At 43.1% G+C, this 16,471-nt stretch overlaps 1 protein-coding gene across 4 annotated transcripts in view; it reads left to right on the forward strand.

Annotated features, from left to right (window-relative positions):
• The window catches only part of tcea3 (transcription elongation factor A (SII), 3), a 36,174-nt gene extending 22,062 nt beyond the window's left edge, over positions 1-14,112 (forward strand). Inside the window, exons 1-19 of one of the 4 annotated variants that reach the window (XM_052064511.1) lie at positions 831-1,043; positions 2,600-2,662; positions 3,110-3,215; positions 3,285-3,375; positions 5,369-5,767; positions 8,477-8,590; positions 8,758-8,850; positions 8,943-9,011; positions 9,087-9,188; positions 9,266-9,328; positions 9,552-9,611; positions 10,232-10,300; positions 10,371-10,433; positions 10,530-10,604; positions 11,264-11,424; positions 11,517-11,854; positions 12,504-12,650; positions 13,826-13,897; positions 13,986-14,112. In XM_052064511.1, coding sequence (XP_051920471.1) covers positions 975-1,043; positions 2,600-2,662; positions 3,110-3,215; positions 3,285-3,375; positions 5,369-5,767; positions 8,477-8,590; positions 8,758-8,850; positions 8,943-9,011; positions 9,087-9,188; positions 9,266-9,328; positions 9,552-9,611; positions 10,232-10,300; positions 10,371-10,433; positions 10,530-10,604; positions 11,264-11,424; positions 11,517-11,605 — 1,686 coding nt within the window. In that variant the 5' untranslated portion in view covers positions 831-974 and the 3' untranslated portion in view covers positions 11,606-11,854; positions 12,504-12,650; positions 13,826-13,897; positions 13,986-14,112. Of the gene's footprint in view, positions 1-830; positions 1,044-2,599; positions 2,663-3,109; positions 3,216-3,284; positions 3,376-5,368; positions 5,768-8,476; positions 8,591-8,757; positions 8,851-8,942; positions 9,012-9,086; positions 9,225-9,265; positions 9,329-9,551; positions 9,612-10,231; positions 10,301-10,370; positions 10,434-10,529; positions 10,605-11,263; positions 11,425-11,516; positions 11,855-12,503; positions 12,651-13,825; positions 13,898-13,985 lie in introns of those variants that run through there. The other 3 variants (XM_052064513.1, XM_052064512.1, XM_052064514.1) reach the window with 3 other exon arrangements.
• The last annotated feature ends 2,359 nt before the right edge of the window (positions 14,113-16,471 follow it).

Consider the following 16,471-nt stretch of genomic DNA (forward strand, 5'->3'; position numbering starts at 1 on the left):
GTCACAGCACAGAGAGAGAGCACTGTTCATATGCAGTTAGTCTCACAACAATCACCTCAATAAAATAAGTATAACAAACATTTGAGACCACGGGGCTTTACACGGCACTTTACCATACAGACCTCCGGGTACAGTAAAGGATGGTTGTGCTATACTGCCCTCAGGTGGCCAAGGCAGGTAAACCATTATTCAATTGATGCCGTGGGACCAAGGGGAAAAAACGTTTTAAATCTTGCGTAATTTCATTTAATCATGTCATGTGTTTTGGTAAAATACACACGATAGAGTGTTAAATTTCTCATTTAAAAGTACAATTCACATTTTTTACTTTCCTTTTTTTTCATTCCATTGGGGAAAGCTGATCTGAGATCTGAATTACTTGAGTTATGAACGTCAAGAAACAAAATAAACTTGTTTTTCAAGCCACAACTGTATTTTGTTAGAAGTGAAGTGACAATGGCCATGATTGAGTTCACTTGGTCAAAAATTAAATTGCCCGTTTTGTCATTGGCTATCCTTCTTTACGAGATGAGTTCATTCCTAATCAGTTTATTCTCTTCACTTGTGGTTGGGCTATTTTCAATTTCAACAAGATGTTAAAAGCGTTGATTTACGTGCATTTGTATTTATAGTTAAATAATACTCATAAACTCACACAAGGATCGTGACAAAGAAAATGTCCCATTGTTTCAATCCACTTTTTGGTTACACTTGCATTATATGTATTGCATGTTTGAATAGACTTTCAAGGGTGACTTGATCTAATGGCTAAACTGACCCATGTGTCCACTACACATCTATATTTAGCGGTCATGTGTTGAGGTGGTCAACTGGAGGGCGGTCGCGGACACGCCCTCTGTCTGAATGGAGCGCGCCGTGCGTAAAGTCCGATCTGCGGCCGAGTGCAACTTCAATTGGATTCTCTTTCACACATTTCAGCATTTGTAATCGCGCACGTTGATTTCGATACAGCCATGACGCGGGAGGAAGACTTAACCCGGATTGCCAAGAAGTTGGAAAAGATGGCGTCTCGAAATAACACGGTCAGTAGAGCTGGACACCCGCAGGTGGCGCGCTGTGTTGTGCTGTGTGCTGAGTCTACCCTCCGCTGAGGGCAAGCAGGCCCTGTTGCGTGACTGCAACTTTAAATCAACTTGCACTAACTACTGTAACACTTCTACAATAGAGTGTGCCCTCGTTGCGTGTGTGTGTGTGTGTGTGCGCGCGCTAGTATGTCAAAGGAGCTTGTAATGTACGATCAACAGGTGTTTGCAAAACACTGACCCGGGAGCAGTTTACAATGCATATTGATGTGGGTCAAGTGCTGCCACTGCTTTGCTGTGTGTGCGTGTGCGCACGCGCGCTCGCGTGTGTGGCGCATACGCTGAAGAGAACGTAAACAAGTACAGTAGTCGTAGTTTGCCGAGTGCACATGCGAGTGCACTCTTGCACAATTAGGCTACTGTAAATTGCACATTGTGTTTCCAAGGCGTTTAAAATGCTTGAATTTTGGATAGAGGGGTTTTAGAGCTTTAAAAATAGCTGCGTGAATAAGCTGCATGAGCAAAATAAAATAGGGTTATGTTCGTGCATACGTGCATAACGTAAAATACATTCAAATACATGCAGAGTAAGGTAAATGTCAAAAATATTATTTCCATCACTATATGCACAAAACTGTTTGTTTTTATTTAACTCCCTGCATTTCTTAGTAAAGTTCAAACAAATTACTTACAAAATGTACATGATACATTATTAATTACTGTCATTTAAAAGTGCAGTCAATATATTTTTGCCATTATACTACTTTTGCATTACTTTTGGGTTACCTTCACCAAAGCAAACTGTGAAGTTGTGAAATGTCAATATTAATTTGTATGTCACAGACAATAATGCAAAAAAGAAAAAAAAGAACAGATTGCACCAATTCTAATAGGACTCTGTTTAAGTTTTATAGTTTCCCCCCAAACTTGCAAATTGTTTATTCATTGCCTCAGAAAAAATGTCAATTGCTAAAAAAACATGGCTCACATTCCTTTTCTCTGCCTGACAGAATATGTATTTCATCAAACAATTTGAATTGTGTTGATTCAGCATTTGCCCCCAACCCCCACGCCACAAAAATATAAATAACACTATTAAGATTGGCACACATTGAGTAACATTAGCGTGCATTCCACTCAATGAGACATTAGCAGTGACTCAAAAGCCAACCAGACAGTATAGTCAGACTGCAGACTAAGGAAAGGGAATTGCGTATGATTTTTAAATTGACAGCTGGATGTTATTTATTTATTTATTTTCAGGTTTTAAAAAAAAAGTTAAAAAGACAAAATGCAGTCACCACAATCTGAATTTATACCTTGACAGGTGTTATTTAATGGTAACCAACTTTTGTTTATCATGCCTTACAAAGAAACTGACACCCTAGTCTTATTTTCAAATGAATAATTTTCTCCTCATTTCATTTGGTGTAATGCTATTCCACCGTGGGCTGCTACATATTTTGCATTGGCGTCATTAAGAATTGAGATCATTTATGAGTATGAGGTCAATGTACTAAAGGTGTTCAATTCTGTGTGTGTGTGTGTGTCTGTAGGAAGGTGCCATGGACCTGCTGAAAGAGCTCAAAAGTTTCAACATGACACTTAAACTCCTTCAGGTAACGCACGAGCATGCACACGCACGCTCATCCACCCCAACACAAAGTCCAGCCGTAGAGTGTTCAATAAATGAACAGACAAAGTTGTTGAAGACAAAGGACATGTTGAAAAGAGAACTTGATTCCCCCTGCAGCTATAACAGGTTCTACTCTTTGGGGATGACTATTTGAAGGATGTTGGAGTATGGCTGTGAGAATTGTTGCCCATCATCCAGAAGAACATGAGCAAGAGAAGCCCAGGATTATAATTTCTGTTCTTGTTCATCCCAAAGTTTTCGGGGGACATGAGGTCAAGTTTTTCCCCACCAAACTCACAAGCGCCTTCACCAAACTGTTCACACAATGTCGGAAGCATAGAATGATCCAAAATGTATCTTTCTAAGATGAAGAATTAAGACCAACCAAACCCTTTCTGGAGTTCTAAATGTATGGTTATATTTGTTTTAGGAGACAAGGATCGGCATGTCTGTGAATAGCATCAGGAAACACTGCCCAGACGAAGAGGTCGTCGCTTTGGCAAAAATCCTCATTAAGGAATGGAAAAGACTTTTGGGTATGTCGTGCGTTGCCGTCGTAGAGCAGATCATGTTACACACGTTATTTCCTCTGACGACACACACAGACTTCAGCCGTCCTCAAACGGAGAAAGCGGCACGAGAGAAGAATGATTTGGACTCCTGCAGAGCAGCAATGTCTCCAAAGAGCTCACCCAGGTCAGTCAGTTGCTTCGCATCAGCTGCATTGAGACCAAACATGTATAAACATCTGGCCTCACTGCTTCTCTTAGGATGATGGTTGTATGTGTGGGGGGAAAAAAAACTATTGCTCAGACGTCAAGGCATATTTTCAGCACTTTTGTGGTGTTAATAATTGTATTTGGATGGCCCGGTGGTTGAGTGGTTAGCGTGTTGACCTCACAGTGCAGAGGTTGTGGGTTCCGATCCCGACTCCGGCCTCCCTGTGTGGAGTTTGCATGATCTCCCCGTGCCTGTGCGGGTGTTTTCCGGGCACTCCGGGTATCTCCCACATTTCGAAAACACGCATGTCAGGTTGATGGAACACTCTAAATTGTCCCTCGGTGTGATTGTGAGTCCGGATGGTTGTTCGTCTCTGTGTGCCCTGCGATTGGCTGGCAACCGGTTCAGGGTGTCCCCCGCCTATTGCCCGAAGACGGCTGGGATAGGCTCCCGCACCCCCCGCGACCCGTGTGAGGATAAAGCGGATCGGAAAATGTATGTTTGGATGGATGGATGGAAGATTGTATTTGTTCAGAGCTGAGCCATCAAAAGAATAAAATATGAGGTCAACAAAAACAGGTACGACCAGTTGCTTTTTCTATCATTCATTGGTCAAATGGATTTGTCATTGCTGAGTCAATGGACCATTTGAGGCAGTGTAGTGAGAGAATAATCAAACATGCTTCAGTTAGCTTCCCCTTTGCAATGCATTAGCTCAAGTCCAGAGGGTGTGCTATTTTGTATACTTCGCAATCTCCAAGTGATGAAAATTGAGATGAATTCGATTAGATGATGAAGCAATTTGATATTCTATCGGCATCATTATCCCCGACCCCCCAACCTTCTTTGCACCACAGACGTTTTTCAACTTAAGACATACTTTGATGTACTGGCATAGATGGACTTTGATGGACTGGAAGAAAAACAAAATATTGAAAATACAGCTAACCTTTACGGTAAATATTACGTATTTTCCGGACTATAAGGCGCAGTTTTTTTCATAGTTTGGGCGGGGGTGCGACTCATACTCTGGAGCGATTTTTTGTATGAAATAATTAACACATTCTATCATTTGACATGTTATTTTCACATTAAACCGCAAGAGGGGGTTCTAGGCCTGTGTTGATGCTTTCCACGTGGACAAAAAAAAAAGACCTATAATGACTCTGACGTCAGCGAAGTAGAAGATGAGGCACCGGCTCTTCTACTTCGCTGACGTCAGAGCATCGTCATCTACAGAGATTATTTATTTGGAGTGACACTGTTGGTTTGGTAAACTTGTTCGCATGATCATTATGCTACAGTTATCTGAATAACTCTGGATATGTTACGTGAACATACCGGGCACATTCTCATTTCATTGTTTATGCGTCATGTAACGTTAGCATATCGTACTCTTATTCAGCCTGTTTTATTTTTATTTGCCTTCAAAGATGACATGTCTGTTCTTGGTGTTGAATTGAATCACATAAATTTCCCCCAAAATGTGACTTACACTCCACTGAGACTTATGTATGTTTTTTTGTTCTTTATTATGCATTTTATGGCTGGTGCGACTTATATTCCGGAAAATACAGTAGTTGCAATTAGCGCTTGCCCTGCGCAATCTTCTCTTCATCGAGCAGGTTTCAACTTGTGTTCCATAGCATAGCGCGTTCTAAGATGTGACATCGTAGCCCGTCTCAAAACAACTCAACGTTTCTTTCTTTCATCATGATGATTGAAATTGTGTTTTGTATTGCATTTGAGGAGCTACTTGCAGTGCGGGCGTGTTACTGGTCCAATGTTTCCACACACTTCTAGCATTGTACGGTCGGTACTGTGACAAGCTTTATGACACAGTTGGGATATTACTGCGTGTTGAGCCACGCAATTCTGATCTTCAGTTTCAAAAAACAGACACATCATTACCTGTTGAACGTCTCTTGAGAAAAATGGATTTGTGGTTTGTTGTTGTTGTTGATCACAGAGGATTGGACATCAAACAGAGACAAGATTCAGTACCGGATGCAAATCAATCCATTACAGACACGCAAGGAAAAGATACCGGTGAGCCCAAGAATAAAAAGGGCCACCGAGACGCGAATGTGGTTGCAAAGCATCTGTATGAGAAACGACTAAAAGAAATGGTTAAAGAAGAAAGTAAGAATCCAAGAGAAGCAGAAAACAACCAGCTTGAGAAGAAACAGAAGCATGAACCGAACCACTTAAAAGAGATCAGAGAGCGTGAGGAGTCCAAAAGGGTCAACGGCTGGAAACCCAAAGAGGACAGCAGACCTGAGAGGCTGATGAACAAATTTCCAGACCAAGCTGTAGCCAATGCCTACAAGGAGAAGCCTGCAGGTGTCCAAAAGCCAATCTTTGAAAGGTCAGAAGAGGCCCCTTTAAACAATATACTATCGCTGTTGTGATGCTTACCGGTGGCAGAACGCGAGTGACTATCTCTGACCTGAATTGAAACGATACTTGTGTTTGGATTTGCGCTGCCAAATATACCCTAAAATGCTTCGGGTAATTTTTTTGTTTTTCAGTGTAATTAAAAACATAATTAATTCAGCAGAAACTGTGCGGACGAGGATAAGGCGTGTTGGATATCGTAAATAATTGTCCAGAGAAGATAGCAACACTACATGGTGGTGGAGTAGTAAGAGTATAGTTGGTTTGTAGTCTTGAGGTCATCATCACCTGTAGTTTAGTCTGCTTGAGTGCCTAGCTGAGTAGACTACGACGTGCTATTGATTCAACTGCCAAAGAGCCTGTCTTGCCATTAATCCGAGTAACAGAAAAATCAAACTGAAGACGTCAACACACCGAACGATGCATCCGAACTCGACTGAATCTACGAGGTTTTGCCGCTTACGTTGATGAGTGGCTCACCGTTGGCCTCTGGTTTTGCAGTCATTGTATGGAGCAATCAGTCATTGCCAGCAGCTTCTCAAAATACCCACGCCATCTCCTTAGTCACGCCCTTTCTCTCCTCTTTGTGGCCATCTGTTTCTTCCTTGACAAATGCGTCATGTTTTTGTGGTTCAATCAAATAATACAGTACTGCATGTTGTATGTGGAGCCATACAACCTTTTTCTCGTGCAGCACACTTCAGTCTCCTTTGACCGCATTGCTCAGTGTGCGGCGGTCTTTAGTTCGATAACAGGGAAAAAGTCGAGCTGCATCAGTCACCAATAGTAGACTAGGCTCATTTGCAAATTATGGTATTACCAAGGGTAAGCCATTTCATGTCTTGCTATCCTTGCTATCCTGAATTAATGAACACATCTCTTTTCGGGAAAGTCAACTCAAAACTTTTCTCAACCATAATACGTTCTATGCGGCCCCCACTAGTCGTAATGGAGCATTCTGAGTCATATTGCGTTTGTGTAAAACGAATTAAGTAGTTACCACAGGGGCTGGCTGATGACTGAAAATGACATCACAGTTGCTCAGACCAATCAGTGTCGGAGTTATACCCGGACAAGTTTATACAGAAGAACTCGACTCAGGGAAGATTGTTGGTGCAGTCCGACGGGAGTGGATCTCTCAGAGAGAATTCTTTATTTTTTCATTTTCTATTTTTTATTTTTCGTTTTCGTGCTACCGCTATTTTTATTTTTATTTTTATTCTTCGTGGCAGGGGTTCACTTTGGCCTTGGGAGTCAAGTTCAGCATTCGCTTCATTGATATCTGGCGCCATCTAGCGTCGCGAATGGGTATAATGTCTAGACCCAAATACAATATCTGGTTATCTGTTATCTGGAGGACATACAATACAATACAATACAATACAATACAATACATGCTGATTTATATAGCGCTTTCACAACAGCGGCAGCTGTAACAAAGCGCTTTACAAAACAGTTAACATAAGGTAAAATAATAAACACAACACATAACATAAAACACAGACAGTCGTGCAGTCCTAACCACTTTTCTGTCACACGCTTTGTTGTTTGAAGCGGTTTGAGATGAAAGAGGAGAGAATCAAAGTGTCCTTTAACCAGTGGATCAGAGACGTCATGCTCAAAATGTGCACACGTCGGCTACAAGCTAAGTTTCAAAGTCAACAAGAAGCTGTAGCATCCATTGACGAAAAAAGAGATTGGTTAACTTCTCCTGTCCCAATGAAATCCATTTCAATTCCAAGCGGCGACTCACGGTTCCAAATATGCATCTGCGCTCTTCGCCAACGCTCCTCTCTCCTCATCCTCAACTTCAGCGGCCATCCATCCAGCCGCACCAACGCCAACTGTCCAACAGCGCTGACATAGCCACTGAACAAATCGGGGTTGTGAAAAATGCTGCCCATTACTGGCGCAAAAAACACAAGCGCCCCAGGTCTGTCCAGCACCGACAGTCAATGGCGCCGACATTCCTCCCAATCAAAATCTGTGCTGGTACAGGCGTGCTGCCGAGAAGGCGCAACCACCAAGCACAGATACTGCTCCTTTGACGAATGTCGTGGCCAAAAAGCGCTGAAAACAGTCCATATCAGGTCCACACAATGAAGCAACAAACAACATGTGACAAAACAAAAGACAAAAACAGCAAAAAAGAACAAAAAAGCAAGGCTCTTGAAGAGCACTTGCTGAAGGCTGCCTACTCGGGCGCCATCTTGGGAAAAATAAAAAATAAATAAGAAATAAGACGACCCCACGTCTTATTTCAATGCAAAAAACACCGTCTTCTATTCGGGCCAATACGGTACATGGAACTTTAAACATGATAACATTCCCTTTAATGATGAAGAGCCACCACATCTGCATTTGAATCAACGTACCTGTTGGACGACTATAAATTGTGGCTGGCGTTGGGTCTTCCTTCCAAGCAGTTCACCTTACGTTGCATATTCTTTCTGACTGACACTTCACACATCCACACTGGTAGAGTAGAAGACTTTTCGTCCCACCCCGCAAGAAAAAAAATCTTCCATTCAAGCCTTTTACCTCGTTTCATCGATCGCTCTTGCTTTGGTCAAATGACATGGACGGGTTTGTTTTACTCGCGGGGTCATCAGGGAACCCTTCAGATTTTGCCACCTGGAAGAATGCGTGATGTCATGGTGAAGGAGCCTCTTCATTTCAGGAGAGGAGTATTGGACAGCAGCATTCTCTATCCCTCCCGCTTCCCCTCACCTCCACGCCCCGCTCGGCCTCCTCTCCCGATCAAGCGCCCCTCTGTGGATGGGAAGAAAGAGAGGTCAGCAGGGATGGACTTATTGTTCTCATCGGCCTTGTCGCTGCGCATGCTGCATGCTGCCATGGCTTACTCGGGTGCATCTTTATCGTGAGCATGTTTGCTCGGGACACATTTTGCAACATGGAAGTGTTGACGTCGCGGTCTACTGACGGGTGAAATTTGTTCAGGAAGGATGGTAAAGACTCCTCGCTTGGGCGCTCTCATGCTCCAGGGCTCACCTCCCCCATGGCTAAGCGCCCTTCACTGGAATCTAAGAAGAGGTCAGGGGGGGGATGTATGCGGATGCGCTCACATGCATGACTTTGCAGTGAATGAATTTTCTTTTGGGAAGCTCATATTTTGTTCATATTAGGAAAGTTCCAAAAGACCCAAATACTGCGCGGGCTCCACTTTGTTTTAATCTCCAGCCCCCACCGCCAAGGTCAGCGTGCACTGACAATGTCAGCTCACACCGTGACACGACTGATCACCTGCTCAAGCTGTCTTGTCCTTTTAGAAAAGAGCCCCCAGATCCAAATGCTCCGCTGCCTCCACTGCCTCTTCATCTTCACCCCCCACCTGCGCCAAAGCGCCCTTCGCTGGATGGGACAAAGGAGAGGTGGGATTCGGATCACAACGGACCGCAGCTTCGGAGGTGGAATACTTTGAAGCTTTTTGATATGTTTTTAACCACAGGAAGGACTCCTCACACTCTAAAATTGCCTCCCAGAAGACGTCAGACTGTGTGAAGAGAGACAGGTCTGGAAAGTGGGGTCACCAATTTGTATTTTCTGGAATGGATGTGGATGACTTCAAATCAAGACAGAAATAGATCGCGTTTGGGCTCACAGTCGAAAAGTCTTGATTTCTCAAAAAAAAAAAAATCATTTAGAATGTTTTTTATTTTGTGTTTGTTTTAGAAATCTGGCTTAATGGGTAGAAATGGCCAAGCCATAAGATTTTCTGTGTTCTTTTCTTGCAGGAAAGACAGTTTGGATAGCAAAGTGGCTAAAAAACCATCAATGGATGCTAGAAAAGAAAGGTTGGAGATGCATGAGTGTGAAAGTGCTTGTTCGGCCATAGAGCAGATACGAGGATTGACTTTAAAGTTGGAGAATCGTTTAGTCTTGCGCAACTGGTCCATTACTCCTACGGGAAGTAAAAATGAGAGCAAATATGGAGGTCAAGATGTTGTTGCTGCAAAATTAATTATTATCCTTTCATACTGAGGTGCAATCTCGCCAATAAGGCGCGCGACTGATTAGCACGTCCGACTTATAGTGAGGTCCACGGTTTGATTCTGGCTCTGGCCTTCCTGTGTGTTTGCATGTTCTCCCGATGCCTGCGTGGGTGTCCTCCGAGCACTCCGGGTTCCTCCCACATCCCAAAAATATGCATGGCAGTTTAATGGACCACTCGAAATTGTCTTTCGGTGTGGTGATCGTGAGCGCGGATGGTTTTTCGTCTCTGTGTGCCCTGCAATTGGCTGGCAACCAGTTCAGGGTCTCCCCCGCCTACTGCCCAAAGTCAGCTCCCCCATGACCCTCATGAGGATAAAGCGGATGGATGGAATCTCGCCAATGGCGCACAAAGCTCCTGGCATGACTCAAGTCTCAAATCAACGGGTGTTTCTCGTCACATTTGTCTCTTTCTGTCATTCAGGAAGAACTCCCTTGACTCTAAATTAAGCCAGCCAGTGAAACACCATAAAACTACTACCAACCCTGACAGGTCTGCACAGGGCAATGCTTTGTATTTGTTTATTATGAACTCATGTTCACTCAAGTGTGTCATTACTCAGGCGGGAGTCTGACTCAAAGCAGAGCAGCCTTTCACCTCCTACAAAGAAGCTGACGTCTGAAAGGTACATGCAGCATTTGATCCACTTCAAGTAAAATCTGCTAGCTGTGGTTACGTGTGTTAAAAGCAAAGAGGTGATGATGTTGACGTTATGTGACAGGCGAGAGTCGCAAGGCTCAAAAGCCTCTCAGCCTGGACCTCAACAAAGGAAGCAGTCCACTGACCACAATGAAAGGTATTTACAGTTAGCAACAACAAAAAAAGGGGGGACAAGCTCAATTCAATTTCAAAAGTTTTTCACCATTCATGTGACAGATGCTTATTCTGCACTACTCGATTGAAATTTTTTTTAACAATAATACCGCTATCTTTTCGAAAGGGAAAATATACACCTGAGAAAACTGCACAAGTGTGGACACCCTCTAAGAACCATGTGGCCGTGGTGAAAATGTACCCATCGCGTTAAAACTCATGTTAAATGACAGTCAATGAACACTAAAACACTTGAACACTTACGAGAACAGTCGGCATTTAGTCGGGGGTCATTCAGAGGCAGAATCCCAGAAAAACCTCTGAAATATAGATAGTTGTGAATGGTTGTGCCCCGTGATTGACCTGTCTGCACACCTCTCACCCTAAGTCACCTGGGATAGACTTCATTTTATCCATGAAATCGGTTATGTCGTAGAAAATGGACGGATGGACACCCCTGTATTATATACACTGAAAAAAGAAGAATTGCACATAACTCTGAACGGAACATGAGTACAAATTATTATGTACCAAGTACACACAAATGAGACGTATCCTGGCAGGTTCACCAGGAATATAAAACTTGATTGCAATTTGCATCTGTCGAAGATCAGCTGACACCACCCCTGCTCTTTTGTTCAGAAAAGGCAAAACCGACGTGCCTAAAACTCCAACCACGCCCACCAGCCCCATGTCACCTGGCTTGGCCTCCGCTGGGGGTCCATTACCACCCCACCTGACTACTGGAGACTCTGTCCGTGACAAGTGCATCGAGATGCTGGCTGCTGCCTTGCGCACCGACAGTGAGCACGTTTTTTTTCTAATCACTCATGAGCATGTATTATTCTGCCTACTATATGTGATATCTTATTTTGTACTTCTGTTTTGCTCACAGATGACTACAAAGACTTTGGAACCAACTGTGACAGCATGTCAGCAGAGATTGAAGACCATATCCTTCAGTTCGGTCAAATATGTGCATGAACGCATGACTAACCTACCACATTTAATTACCGTACGCACTAAGATGAACACTCTTGTTTCACATGCTGGGTTCTTCCTTGATTTATTGCTGCACATATCTACCAGGAGATTAAGGCCACCGACATGAAATATAAGAACCGAGTGAGAAGCCGCATCAGTAACCTAAAGGACCCAAAGAACCCCGGTCTGCGCAGGAACGTTCTCGCAGGAAGCATTGATTTGAAACGCATTGCCGTTATGAGCGCTGAGGTAACGTGGATGAAGCAATTAATAGAAAATGGCGTGATTGATGCAATATCGCGAATCACTCTGAATCCCAATGGCATTATCCTAATCATTAAACATGAAGTAAATGGTGGCAGCGTAGCAGTGCCTGAGGTAACCATTTTCACATTGCTATGCACAAAGCAAATGCCACAAAGTAAACCAAAGCCCAGCAGGACAACAGTTGAAAGAAGGACGGCGACACTCAGTCTAGAATTCTGTCGGTACAAAAATTCGCTCGAACGCAAACGCACTAACCTCACTCCATTCACTTCCCACCGTTCTGTTATACAAAGACGGTAAACCTTTGTTAAACATTTACACTGAACTTTGTCTGTCGTCGTCTTCCAAGTTACTTTTTGTTTACATTGCTTCCATTGCCTGATTTGGAAACAAACCAGTATGCTGGAATGAACGGCACCCTGTGCCGGTTGCAGCCACTTTTTTATTGTAGGAATGTTATCTTGTGCAAATTCTGCTCGATCACCCAAAATTAATGAAGCTCAAACTATCAGCAATTGCACTATCACGCCCATGCTTGATTCCTCAGTAGCACTTATTAATACTGTGTCTCTACGCGTGAATGATCCTTTTCATGTCCTCGCCACATTTTGTGCTCTGCGCCACCGCAAAGGAAATGGCAAGCGACGAGCTGAAACAACTGAGGAACGTCCTCACCCAGGAGGCCATCAGGGAGCACCAAATGGCCAAAACCGGGGGAACCACCACCGACCTGCTGCAGTGCGGCAAGTGCAAAAAGAAGAACTGTACATACAATCAAGTAAGTCACAAACAAGAAGGGGACACCTGGGACTTCATGCGCACAGAAAAGGAGGTAATTTACTGTACACATAGAAATCCATTCAAGCATTTTCTATACAACTTAGCCTGCTCATGCGTACAGGAAACATACAGACGAACAGCAATTCACATTCCCATTCACACTGATGGAGATTTTACAGGGCTCTGATTTTGTGAATGGCTTCACTCCTGCGAGATGCACAGCGTAACTCGGTGCGAATGAGGACGAATACTTTTGCAAAATCGTTCGCAGATGAGCACAGGCTGGTGGATCTGACAGAGGGAGGGCTGCGCCCCGGTGGGAGTGGCCACAGCTGAATTCAATCGTGGCCAATCACCGTGGCCCCTCTCATTCCCTAAAAAAGAGGAATACACCAGTCTGAACATTGCGTAGTGCACATCTGTTGCATGAAATCAGCACTTGGTCATCCCTCCCTCCCCTTACTTATTGCTAGGGAGGAACGATTGGATTGTTACCTTCAAGAAGCACAACCTTAGATTCACATGCATCATTTTCCACATACCTTCTTACAAGTCATGCCTTTCCATTGGCAATAACAAGTCCTATGGCGTGACATTTCAGATTCCCAGTCAGCTGGGTTTTCAAATATAACGTACAGTTAAGATAAACCATGACTGGTATCTCATCCGTCAAGGAGATTTATCCATCCGTTGTCCTCATTACTGTGCCAGAGCCTATCTCACCTGAATTTGGGGAAGAGGATGGCTTACACTCTGAACTGGTCCCCAAACCACTGCAGTCAAGATAAATAACATTCGCAGTTCCAGGATATTTTGGTAGACCTGCGATTTTGAAGTACTGTATTGGAAACCGCAGGATATGGTATAAATTAATTATTTAGAAAATTACATTAAAAAGAATTGATACACTGTGACACATTTGATGGTTTGTTTTCTAGGTGCACTAAGATCTCATGAAAAGCTTAAAAAAAAGCATGGTCAGACTTTGAGCTGATGTCCCAATGATGGCAGTTCAAACCATCAAGTTTTGTTTGACTTGAAGAGGCACATGGTTAAATTCTGAATTGTACGACTTCATAAACAATGTGTATTAGAGGCTACGTACGCTGTACACAGCGATGATAAATTCGACATCCTTGATCACCTTTGCATTTGTGTGTACGTGCTTCATAGGTGCAGACACGCAGTGCTGACGAGCCCATGACCACGTTTGTCCTATGCAACGAGTGTGGGAACCGCTGGAAGGTCAGCTTGTTCTTCCTCTTCAACTGTGTTCATACACTATGTTGTAAAGATTTTTTTTTAGTAATTAATCTGTTTTCCCAATTTTCAGTTCTGCTGATGCCTTCTTGGTGAAATAAACTTTTTTCTGGGTAATGGGGAGTTTATAATTGTGGTTGGTGATTTTAAGCATTTTGTATTTCTACAATTTTCACGGGAATTTTAGACTTTTTTTTTTTAAGGCATGTGGATAATGAAGATTTGCTTTCTCGGAAACTAAAGATTGAGCATGAGTAAAGATGACTGAGCCATTCAGTGTTCACAATGTCAATAATAAGGCTCTGTAATCAGGATTCGTCCCAAATGGAAATGAGATATAATCATTCATCATTGTTCACATTATAGTCGTTAAATTTGTATATAATTCCAATAAACCGTCTCTCTAATCAAAACAATTCTTGTTCGTACCACATTTATTGAAGGAGTTCATCCAAAACTTTTTTTTTCCATCATCATCCTCTATTAGCAAAAGCAGCAACACAGTACTGTATATGTAATGAAACAAACCACATACCGTATTTTCACGACTATAAGGCGCCATTAAAAGTCTTAAATTTTCTCCAAAATGGACAGTACGCCTTATGGTGCGGAGCGTCCTTTATATGCGCTGAGTTCCAAAATCTGACTGACTGCCGACACGCTGTTTATATCGAGAAAAGGCGGAAGTGACTGTTAAAGAAGTCGGCCAATCAGGGAAGGGTGGGCGTGTATACATACATATATGGAGAGGGGGAGAGACAGAGAGAGGGAGAGGGAGAGAGAGGACAGACAAGCTAGTCCGCCAATGGTGAAGGGTGGGCGTGTAAGTGGACGCCTCAAGCCAGTACCAACACTTGTATAGAGTGTGGCAATGTGCTTTGTTGCAAAACAACTCCGGTTTTGGTTTCTAAGAACCCCTGAAAATAAATTCGACAAGCCTACGAAGCTCAGTTCAAACTTAAAGCCACCGGTTATGCTTTTGGCATGCGTGCCCATCTCACAGCAGCGGTGAAAAAAAAAAGTCAAGCAAATGAACTCTGAGCTTGCCGTTATTCCCGGAGGCTTGACTAAAGAACTCCAACCGCTGGACATTGGCATCAACCGGGCGTTCAAAGTAAAGTTGCAAACGGCATGGGAACAATGGATGATCGGTGGCAAACACAACTTTACAAAGAGTGAGAGGCAGCGCTTGGCGAGTTACGCCACAATACGCAACAACGAGAGGGAACGCGGCGTTTTTGATGGATTACGGTACTTGCACAATTGTTCAATTCTTTCTACACACACGCGCTGCCACCATGTTTCGCTCTGTTCTTTACTTTCAAATGTGGGAAAGCTTCACACGAGAGAAATGTTGACTTTGCTGTTGCTACTCCTTCTTTCCGCTCGGCAATGCGTAGCAACTCACACTAGCATGTGATGCATTCAATGACAACTGAGATGTGCAGTCCTCTGCTTCTGATACAGAGGATGAGGACTTTGATGGATTTCTAGGTGATGATTGATCGAAAAACGTGAGAACATTGTACGATGGCTAAATAAAATACATCAGAACTCAGTTCTGCTTTCGTTGCCTTTTTAAAAACGTGTTTTTATCTTATTTGTATGTTTTGGCATGCTACCGTATGCTTCAAGCTAACGTGTTAGAGTGCGCGCATGCATGCCGTATGTTTAAGCTGGCGTATGTTTTACCACTGTAAAACTGCGGCTATTCGTACGATGCGTCCTGTGTATGTGTAAAATACAGAAATGTCACGCATTAATGAGACTGCGGCCATTAGTACGATGCGTCGAATAGTCGTGAAAATACGGTACTTAACAGCAGATGGCAACAAAGCGTCAAGAGCACCAGCAGTTGACTCATTGGATTTCTCCTTTGGCTAGCAACTGCATATTCTACATATAGTGCTGGCTTGTTTATCCTGAGCTCAAAAAGCTGGTGAAGCCGAATGAGAGAATCTGCTGGAGATAAAATGCAAAGTGAAAGCTCCCTTTCATTTCCATGCTTACAGTTGGATACCATGTTCGCTCTATCTGAACAATGCAAGGAGAGACAAAGTATAGCACAGATACATTTTGAGAGGTATTCATGCAACAGTATTTTTTAATATGCCATCTAGGTCTCTATCATCTGTTTGAATGTGAGTGGAAGCTACATTTCATTACTTGTCTTGCCTCATGACCAATAAACATCTCCATATGCGCAGGCTGATAGTAAGCATGAATTTTTCATTTAGGGCTCTGACCATGAAATCATGAGCAATTCTTACAAAAAAGAACAGATTGCAATCCTGTCTGTGTTGCCTTGATAATTTATTTATGGTTGCAGCGTCATGCTTTCTCACAGGGCAAAGATGCACCCTCATAAAACCACGGTCTTGAAAAATGGCATCAACCGACAACGATGAGAATGATAAGAAAAATGGAGGGGGGAAACACAGCGTGTTAGTATGTGTCCGCTGATTAAAGAACCTGAAAGTATGATTGACATATGCAGTGAGTCACTTCTCTTTGCACCTTGTAAGAATTTTGTTCTATTTCAGTCTGGCAGGTTTCCCT

This window comes from Hippocampus zosterae, chromosome 5 (assembly GCF_025434085.1).
Source record: "Hippocampus zosterae strain Florida chromosome 5, ASM2543408v3, whole genome shotgun sequence".
In the NCBI taxonomy this organism is placed as follows: domain Eukaryota; kingdom Metazoa; phylum Chordata; class Actinopteri; order Syngnathiformes; family Syngnathidae; genus Hippocampus; species Hippocampus zosterae.